This window comes from Zalophus californianus, chromosome 6 (assembly GCF_009762305.2).
Source record: "Zalophus californianus isolate mZalCal1 chromosome 6, mZalCal1.pri.v2, whole genome shotgun sequence".
NCBI classification, from domain to species: Eukaryota; Metazoa; Chordata; class Mammalia; order Carnivora; family Otariidae; genus Zalophus; species Zalophus californianus.
This window is the reverse complement of record NC_045600.1, coordinates 71,087,950-71,096,949: the sequence shown is the minus strand read 5'-3', so window position 1 is coordinate 71,096,949 and position 9,000 is coordinate 71,087,950. Positions and strand designations below refer to the sequence as shown.

At 64.1% G+C, this 9,000-nt stretch overlaps 1 protein-coding gene across 5 annotated transcripts; it reads right to left on the bottom strand.

Moving 5' to 3' along the window:
• Nucleotides 1-4: 4 nt before the first annotated feature.
• On the bottom strand, nt 5-8,934 carry IPO4 (importin 4). 5 transcript variants are annotated; one of them, XM_027572631.1, is made up of 30 exons: nt 8,749-8,934; nt 8,582-8,668; nt 8,376-8,455; nt 8,249-8,290; nt 7,685-7,814; nt 7,413-7,592; nt 7,115-7,180; nt 6,905-7,006; nt 6,735-6,818; nt 6,099-6,263; nt 5,960-6,013; nt 5,690-5,799; nt 5,273-5,381; nt 4,990-5,119; nt 4,629-4,742; nt 4,411-4,524; nt 4,074-4,194; nt 3,780-3,891; nt 3,555-3,670; nt 3,361-3,438; nt 3,228-3,285; nt 3,027-3,132; nt 2,729-2,922; nt 2,537-2,590; nt 1,980-2,105; nt 1,653-1,855; nt 1,414-1,546; nt 1,217-1,321; nt 490-559; nt 5-414 (listed from the first exon to the last, which is right to left on the bottom strand). In XM_027572631.1, the coding sequence occupies exons 1-30, from the start codon at nt 8,815-8,817 to the stop codon at nt 248-250; spliced, it is 3,279 nt and encodes a 1,092-aa protein (XP_027428432.1). In that variant the 5' UTR covers nt 8,818-8,934; the 3' UTR covers nt 5-247. The 5 variants fall into 5 exon arrangements, with proteins under 5 accessions (XP_027428432.1, XP_027428431.1, XP_027428434.1 ...); XM_027572630.2 differs by having other exon boundaries at nt 1,653-1,861; nt 8,749-8,928; XM_027572633.2 differs by having other exon boundaries at nt 5-378; nt 1,653-1,861; nt 8,749-8,925.
• Between the last annotated feature and the right edge of the window lie 66 nt (nt 8,935-9,000).

Below are 9,000 nucleotides of genomic sequence, written 5' to 3'. Positions count from 1 at the left end.
GAGCTATCGTTCAAGCAGAAACTGAACTGCCTTTATTAGGGTAGGATGTCAAGACTCCATTTGCATTGTCCCACAGCGTAAAAGATCCAGCTCCAGAGACACCCCCATAAGGCAGCAAGCGGGACTGAGACTCCAAGTGGGTACGAGGCCCAGAATCTTTGGTAAGGCGCGAGCTGAAACTGGGCTGAGAGGTGTTCTTTGGGCCTGGGCAGGCTCTGCTCTCTCTGGCCCGGCTGCAGCCGCCAGTCTAGGTGAGGCCCAGGGCGGCCTGGAGTTCCTGAGCTTTGTCACCAGGCAGTGAGCCCAGGGCCGAGTGGAAGCTGTCGGTGTGCTGTCTGGCCAGAAATGTCAGGAGCTGCAGCAGTGAGGCCCTGGTATCTGGGTGGAGAGCGGAGAGGGAGAGATCGGGGAGGACTGGCCCCCAAAATCTCTAGCTAGCTGCGCCCCCCCCCACCTGCCCCTGGCCCTGCCCACAACCGCCACCCTCACCTGGTGGGATTTTGTTCTCAGCCACAATGAGGCTGCAGATGCGCAGGAGCTCCGGAGCCACGTCTACAACCTGCGGGGGTGGTGGGGAATGGCTGACTCAGGGCTGCCAGCACCCCAGGGCCCCAGGACCAAGGACAGGCAGAGTCTCCCACCAAGGACACTTTATGCGTGATACTCTTTCACATCCAAGACCACTGGGAAACCCAAGAAGGACCCGTGAAACATGGTGGGAATAATGTTTTTTTGAAGGAGACAGAACTTAAGACCAAAAGAAGCCCAGACACTCAGGAGGTCCACCAACACAACGGTCTCTAAAGGTGCAGGGCAGAGGTGGACGACACAGGAATGCGGCTACCCGGGTCCAAACCTAGCTAGTTGGCGCAGACGAATCTCATTCAGAAAGCAGAGCTGTTCTGAGTGGAAGGGGCGGGGGGTGTGCGTGGAACACAGTGTGAAGGAGCCTGGCTGTAGGAAGTCAGCCCAGGGAAGCTGTGGCTTCTGGCTCACACCAGAGGGTGCACATGGCCAGGGAGGACGGGGCTCCCTAGGGGAAAAACGCTTCGTGGTGAGAGGGGGCCCGCCCTCTGCTGTGACGGGCCTGGCCGCTGACGCTCGCAAACCAATGACACAGGAGCGTCCGCGGGCAGTTTCAGCTGTGGCTCTGCGTCAGCTATGAGGGGGGCCAAGCTTGCCTCTGAGCGGAGCATCAAGCCCCCCTCCGAGTTACCTGGTCAGGGCTGCTCTGGTACAGGAAGCTGAAGAGGTGCCCTATGGTGACCCACTCCTCCAAGTCCTCCTTCAGCGGCAGGGCGTGCAGGAGGGCGGCCAACACCTGGACGCAGAGACGCCTCAGGCCCCTTGTTCTGTGCCCTCGCCCCCTCCCCCCCACCGCAGGCAGCTTCTGGGTCCTGCCCCCTGCCTCACCTGGGGCTCTGGTTTCCTCATGGGGCTGGCCATCAGCAGGCGGGCCAGCGCCCCACAGATGTTGTCACGGACGCGATCGTGGCGCTCCCGTGCCAGGAGGGGCAACAGAAGCCCCAGCAGCTTGGGGAAGTATCTGGTTCCACAGTCAAGGAACAGGCCCACAGACAGACACCTCCCATCCTCGAGCCCCAGGGATACTCTGCCCCCAGCCCCGGCCCCCGCCCGCACGCTGAGGATACTCCTGAGCAGGGCGGCCCCCGTGCTCTGCCAGCACGCCCAGCCCGAAGACGGCATTGCTCCGCACCTCGGGGTCGGCCTCCCGGGCTGTGCTCAACAGCACAGGGAGCAGCCGAGACACGAACTGGGCGGAAGTGCCACCCAGGCCCTGAATGGACTCTGCCAGCGTCCCCACAGCAAAGGACTTCTCTGCCACCGTGCAGCCCTGTTTCTGGTGGGGGGGGGAGGTTAGGACTGCGAGTCCGGCTGGGGCTGGGAACGTGGGGGGGGGGGCAGGCACAGGGCACACGGGCAGGACGGGGTTCGAGGCCAGGGCGCAGAGCACTCACCATCTTGCACAGCAGCAGTGGCAAGAAGCTGGCAAAGAAGGGGGCAAAGGCGTCTCCCCCCGCCGCGGCGGCCAGGGCAGGGATGGCCTCTCCAGCATGCTCTAGCAACATGGCGTCGCATTCAGCCTGCGGGGTCGGGTCAGGGGCTAGAGCACCGTGGCTAGCTCTGCCACAGCGGGGGGGGGGCACCTCCTGGGTGCTCTGCCACCGCCACAGGTGGTCCCCAGGGCTTGTGCTGGGCTGACAGGACTGGCCCCTTCCAGGCTGGGCTCGTGTGAGGCCCAGCTTTTTCTCCTGGCACGCCTACTCTCCCTTCTGGATCCTGCCCGGCCCCCCCCCCCCCCCCCCCCCCCGCCTGGCCCCCAGGACCACCACCCGCAGAAAGCCTTTCCTGAACTTCCGGTGCCTTCGTGGGAGCAGGGATGCACCATTCAGAGCCATTACCAACCTTTTAGCAGCCCTGGCTCCCCCAGGCCAAGCCCCGGTCCACTGCCCATCCCTGCCCTGCGGACATCCCCCCAGACAGCCTGGCCCCACTGTGCGTCCGGGGCCCTCACCTGCTCCCCCTCCTCCTCCTCCTCCTCCTCAGCGTCAGTGTCCTGACAGGCTGTCTGCAGAAGGAGAGCTCAGCTCAGCCTGGGCTCTCCCTCCCCTTCTCTCTCTCACGGGCAGGAGAGCAAGCCTGCTCGGGGAGTGGGGGCGGGGGGCGGCCGGCCCCTCGCCCCGCAGCCCCCGCCCGCCCCGCTCACCTTCCGCTGCAGCACGGCCTTGAGCACGCCGCAGAGCTCGGCGAGACGCCCGGGGGGCTGCAGCGCGAGGGGCCCGCAGCCGCGCAGCACCCCCGTCAGCGCCTCGAGCACGGCCATCACCACCTGGCGCTCCCGCTCCCCGCTCACCGCCTGCACGTAGGACGGCACCACCCGGGCCAGGGCGGCCTGCAGAGCTGGGGGCATCGTCGGCTGAGGCCCCGGTCAGGACCTGGCCTCCCCCCCACCCCCGCCCCGGCACCGTCCCCGGTTTCCAGGGGCCCCGGCCTCCCCTGCTCACCCGCGGTGCTGCCTCCCGAGGGGCAGCTCTGACAGGCCTTGTGCAGTGCGCAGCAGAACTGCCCTAGGGCCTCGTGGGCCGCCTTCCGCACATCCGGGTGAGGGCACTGCGGGACCAGGAGGGGCGGGACGGGCCTGTCGTGTTCACGGCCGGCGCGGAACCCCGCGGAGCCCACCCGCTCCGGCCGCCTGGCCCTCTCACCTCCAGCAGCTTGAATACTTCTTCGAAGACGCTCTCCATGTACGGAAGGAAGGCCACGCTGTGGATGGACACACAGCCGTGGGGCAGGAGCTCCCAGGCGGGGTTCCCAGTGTCGGGAAGGGCCGAGACTCACCTGCTGTTCACAGAGATCTCCCCCAGAGCGGCACAGGCGTCTTCCTTCTCATCGAAGAAGGCGTTCTCCACACTGTACCTACAGCGGGGGGGGGGGGCGAGGCGCCAGTGATCAGGCACCAGCAGGGGCGGGTCCCACACAGGGCCCCGCCCAAAACCGGGGTTCCTCAGACCGGGAACGGCACCCCTCCGCACCCTGAGATCTCGGAGTCCTCCTCGTCTTCCTCATCCTTGTCCATGAGCTCCTCCTCTTCCTCCCCTTCACTCTCGTCGTCAAACAGAAGGAAGGAGCTGCTTCCGTCGTACTGAGGCTGGCCAGACGAGGCACAGCAGGGACGCTGGCTCAGCCGCGCGCAGGTCTCGATGCCGCCCCAGGGCCGCCCTTCCCCAACCGACCCAGCCCGCCCACTCTCCGCTCACCACAATGCCCTCAGTGGAGCGCAGGGACAGCAGCATGAGCGTGGTGATTTGTGGCAGGTGGGGCGCCAGGCCCTCACCCATGAGCCCCGACAAAGCCGCGAACAGGCTGTACCTGGGGGAGACAGGTGGAAGCCGAACAGTCCCGGCCGCCGGAGCCAGACAAAACCGGGGAGCCGGGGGGCACCCCACGGTCTGGAACCAGAGGACCAGGTTCCGGGCTCAGGGCTGGGGGTCCAGTGGGCAGGCAGGAGGCGCTGGGGCAGGGGCGGGGGGTTGGGGTGGGGGCTCACTCACGTGCAGCGCCGCAAGTCAGGGTCGTCTACCTGGTCACACAGGCCCAGCCCCAGCTGGCAGCACTCCTCAGCCAGGGGCCGCATGGGCTCCCCCACTGCTCGAGCCAGCACCCCCAGCGTCTCTGTCGGGGGGGAAGGGGGGGGCGGAAGCGCTGGGTTAGTGCTAGGATGCCACGAGGAGCCAGAGGGGTGCAGGGCCAAACCGTAGGCGAGCAAAGACGGCAGCTGGGGGGGCAATTCAGCAATCCGAGAAGACAGCTGTGCCGCCCTGGGGGCAAGCTCCATGAACACCTCGGCCCTTCCCCGGCCCTGGGAACCTGCCTGAGCCCCTGACGCACCCAGGCTCTGGATCTGCACAGGCTGGAGGTCCTCGTGGCCTGGCAGCAGGAATCCCCGCAGGTGCTCCATGATGGTGGGGAAGTAGGGCAGCAGGGAGGCCTGGGCAGCTGTGGCTGGGAGACAGAAGGACAGGGACTCAGCGCTGGAGTGGGGACCGCTGGGACCACCTGCCCCAGGCTCTCTGGGGAAACCTGGGACCCTACCCCCTTCTCCTCACCAATGGCCCCCAGGGCGCTCACGGCCAGCTCCTTGGCCCGGGGACTGCTGGGATTCCTCAGAGGCTGCAGCATACACTCCATCAGCTCCGGAAGGTAGGGCTGCACCTTGGGCCCTGTGGGAAAGGGCAAGCCTCTAACACCCAGTCCAGGTCTCCCACATTCGGGGGGGGGGGGGGGGGGGGGGGGGCGGGGCCCTCCCTGCCCCCAGGCTGACCTCCAACATGCAGCCCAGAGCTCCTTGGGGGCCTGCCACATTCCTCTCCACCGCAGACAGCTGTTCAGGGGGTTGCACGTCCCACCCCCTTCATCCAAAGCAACAGCTCTGTCCCCTCCCTCGCATGGCCAAGGGCCATCACCTACCTAGGTTCTCCACGAAATTCTCCAGGGCATAGCAGGCCTTGGCGAGGTGGTTTGTGTGCCCGGGAGGCACCGACTTCAGGTAGGCGAGGAGCAGCGGCATCACCTCCCCTGAATAGCTGCTGATGTGGGGCTGGGGGAGGGGAAAGGGGACCCAAGTCAGCTGACCAGGGGTGTGCCCTCGGTGGCGGCAGGGACAGCTGAAGACAAGAAGCTGAGGGGAAGCTGGCCCCGGTGATGGGTGGGGACTCTGCAATGGGGGCCGCCCACGCTCAGCCCCACTGACCTGGAGGTTCTCCGAGAACTGGCCCAGGGCAAACAGTGCGGCGTTGCGAACGACTTGTGCCGGGTCCTCCAGGCCCTTGCACACGATCTGCAGCAGCGGGGGCAACAGCCTGGGGGGGGGGGAGGGCAGAAGCCGAGGATGCCGTCTGAGGGGTGGTGGGGCCGGAAAGGCCTAGGCCGAGCCCTTCTCCTCTTTCCCCTTGGGAAACCAGGGAAATGCCACCAGACAGTAGGCACCACCCCCTGGTCTCTATAGCTGAGGTGGCCATTTCAATTAGCTTCCAAACCAGGGCACTTGAGAGTGAGGGGAAACACTTCTGCTAATTAAGCTCCAACAGCAAACAGAGACCAGGACCGTCATGGGCCGTGTAGCAGTCCTCCCCACAGCCCACCCTCACTCTAGGACAAAGACACCTACCTCTGTCTGATGTGGTCACCAGCTCCGTCGGACAGCACGGCCAGCACCAGGAGCCCAGCCTTGCGCTGGTACGGTCTCTCACTCCGCAGGGCCTCCTCCAGCATAGGCATCTAGGGGAATGGATGGCATACTCTCCTGAAACCCTGGTCCAAGTCTGCCCATTCCTGCGGCAACCGGCCCTCCACACCTGCCATGGCCCAAACATCCTCAGCGGCGGGAGACTAGGCATACCGGGGGACAGGGGCACCAGGAGGACAGAGCCACACTTACCAGCAAGGGACAGAGCTTCTCGGGGGGCAAATGTAGTGCCAGCATGTCCACGACCTGAAAAACGACAGGAAGACTTTGTTGGACTCCATCTCTGCCCCACAGCGACCCAGGCCCCGCCCCTGCCCATTGCACATCCCACCTGTACAGCGAAGTGTTTGGGAGCCTCTCCCACCAGCCCCACCTCCGGCTCTTCCTCTTCCGAACCCTGGTCCTCAGGATCCAGCTGGCCCAGGGAGGGCTCGGCAGCCATAATGGGGAAAAGGGTGTGTAGCAAGGGTGGTAGGAGGCGATTCTTCAGTAAGGCCTTGAGAGGGAAGGTGGAACCGTGTCCCTGAGAATCTATTCCCGAGATGGACTCACATTAAAAATTCCAGCCGTGGGCACCTGGGTGGCTTAGTGGGTTGAGCATCCGTTCAATCTTGATTTCCGCTCAGGTCATGATCTCAGGGTCGTGGGATCGAGCCCTACATCGGGCTCCATACTCAGCGGGGAACCTGCTTGAGATTTTCTCTCCCTCTCCCTCTGTCCCTCCCCCTGCTCGTGTGCACACGGCTCTCTAAAATAAATAAATAAGTCTTAAAAAAAAAAAAAAAGTCCAGCCTCCTAGGCCACAAAGGGTCTAGCAGGAGATTCCCAAACTCCCAGCCAGGAGCTGGGGTGAGGCCAGATCAAGTTTTGAATACTTAAAAGATACCCCTGAGATGAACAGATTGTCCCAGGAGTGAGGCGAAGGATGGAAACAGGGGTACAGTAATGTGCATCAGAGAGTACTCACCTTGCTCTTGACTTTGACCAAGAAAGTGAGGCAGGAGAGAATCCGTACACGTATCGCATCACCCAGAGCCACATTTCTAGCCACCTGCCCAGAGACTAACCTGAATCAGAGACAGGCAAGGAAACTCCCAGCAAAACAAGCAGCAGAGGCCGTGCCCATCCCCGGCTCACCTCCAGACAGAATGCGAGGACCTCAGAGAGGTGGGAGGTGATGATGGGCACCTCTGACTCCAGCAATTCATCCAGGGCCTCCACAGCCTCACAGGCCTTTGCCTGTCGGACAAACAAGTTATAGGGTTACCATGCTCTTCTTCAGTGAACCAGGCCGTGGGCTCCTACGCCCTCCTCACAACAGAGCTCTTGCCCAAATGTTGTCCTCACCTCATCTATAGGGATCAGAGTCTGCACGGCCACAATGAGCTTGGGCACCAACATCCGTGCGAGAGGCTGGAGGGCAAAAAGCATAATGCATGCTCACTCATCTCAGGCCCCAGAAGCTGGCAGCTTCCTCAAAGCCTGGACACAGGAGGAGCCCGGGTACAGCCACCCACAGTATCTCTTCTCAAGTGTTCAGGATGACAAACGGGAGAGAGTCTGAGGTAGTTCTGCATCGTGCAGGGATGAGGACACGGAAGGCCCGAGGACAGGGAGCCAGGGCAGGTGAGGACCCATGTCTCACCACATCATCAGTGCTCAGGTAAGGGGCTATGCTGGTCAGAGTGCGCAGGGAGTAGAAGAGGAGCCCCGGAGACCCCACCTCGCCAAGGGTCTCATTCAGAAGCCGAAGAAGCTCCCGGTGGTGGGGTTGGAAGGCCTCAGGCCGGGAGGTCACCACCACACTTAGCAGCAAAAGCCCCATCTGTCCAGGTGTAGAGGATGGGAGACAAAAGCCTCTGTGGTCTCTCCAGCTTGTCGGTTGGTCCCTCCCTCCCTCCCACCGTGTGCTAGTACCTCTCTCTCTGGGATGTGGGGGCTGTGGGTACTGTGCTGAAGAAGCTGCATGAGCTGAGGCCAGGCCTCCAGGCCTTCCTTTCGAAAAATGGTGGCTGAGAGCTGGGCCAGGCTAAGGCTCACAGAGTGCCTGCGAACAGGAGAGATTGACCCCCCCACTCCCAATCACCCTCCGACACCCTCCCCAGCACACGCTGGGCCTGCCTCCATGGGGTGGCCAGGACAGAAACCTCCAAGTGTGGGCAGAGGGTCTGCCAAGTTGGGACACATAAGACGGTGGCTCACAGGGAGCAGCAAGGTGGGTGTGTAATCTGATGAGTCTGGCCTCACGCAGACTGGATTTCAGTTCCACTTTTCTGATTCGGGTTTGGCAGACCACCACAGCCCATTCTCATGAAATTCAGCCTTCAACACAGTCTTAGAATCCTTGCTCCCCCTGGGTCTAGAACTGACATCTTTCCCCCTCCCCGGCCCTGTCCGGAGCCGAAAGGCAAGGCAGAAACCCATAGAGGGTCTCAGCCTGGAGTCAGTCAGGATCCCAAGAGGAGGCAGGGAGGCACTTACTCGGTCTCTCTCTGAAGGGCGGTCAGGACCAGGGACTTGAGGCTGGAACACAGGTGGCAGGTGTGGGTACTTGGCCCGCCCCGGAGCCGCCTCCGCCGGGCCCCGCCCCGCCCCTGGCCCCGCCCACCTCTCCCGGTGTTCCGCCGCCAGCCGTCGCCAGCGGGTGCTCAGTCGTCTGCGGATCAGCACGGCCGCGAACTGGCGGATCTGGGACGAGGAAGCACGCATGTGAGGGTCCGAGCAGGAAGGTGCTGGGCGGGGCGCAGGGGACAAGCTGGGGCTAGACCGGTGGCGTACTATGGGACGTTCCGCGGGAAGGGGCAGGCGCCTCACCTGAGGGTCGGCCGCCGAGGCGAGCAGGTCGCAGAGGGCGGGCAGGGCGGCCGGGTCCCGAAGAGCGGTCTGGAGCTGCTCGGTGGCCTGGGAGGAGTCCCGGGGTCAGAGTCGGGCCTTTCCCACCACCTCCCGCTCGCCCCGGCCGGGTCCCCCCTGTCCCGTACCCGGCGAATGCGCGCGGTGTCCGGCAGCAGCAGCTCCCGCAGGATCTGCTCCAGCCGGGCGGGCTCCATGGCAGCAGCCGAGCCGCCGCTACTGGGTCGGGAGGGGGGAGGGACTGCACGTGGAGGCCCTGAAACCCGCTTCCGGCGGAAAGGGCGTTGCTCCGCGCCCCTCCCGTCGCCAGGGTGATTCAACTCGCTTCCCACACGGAGCTCCCGCTTCGCCACTTCCGTCGGCCTGCGCGCCTGCCGAGC

Coding starts and splice junctions, on each gene's coding strand:
- IPO4 (XM_027572630.2), bottom strand. CDS start 8,817: ATGGAGCCCGCCCGGCTGGAGCAGATCCTGCGGGAGCTGCTGCTGCCG. Junction 2,923..3,026: donor CTCGGGAGGCAGCACCGCGG/GTGAGCAGGGGA, acceptor CGATGCCCCCAG/CTCTGCAGGCCGCCCTGGCC. Junction 1,862..1,979: donor CACTGCTGCTGTGCAAGATG/GTGAGTGCTCTG, acceptor CCCCCCCACCAG/AAACAGGGCTGCACGGTGGC.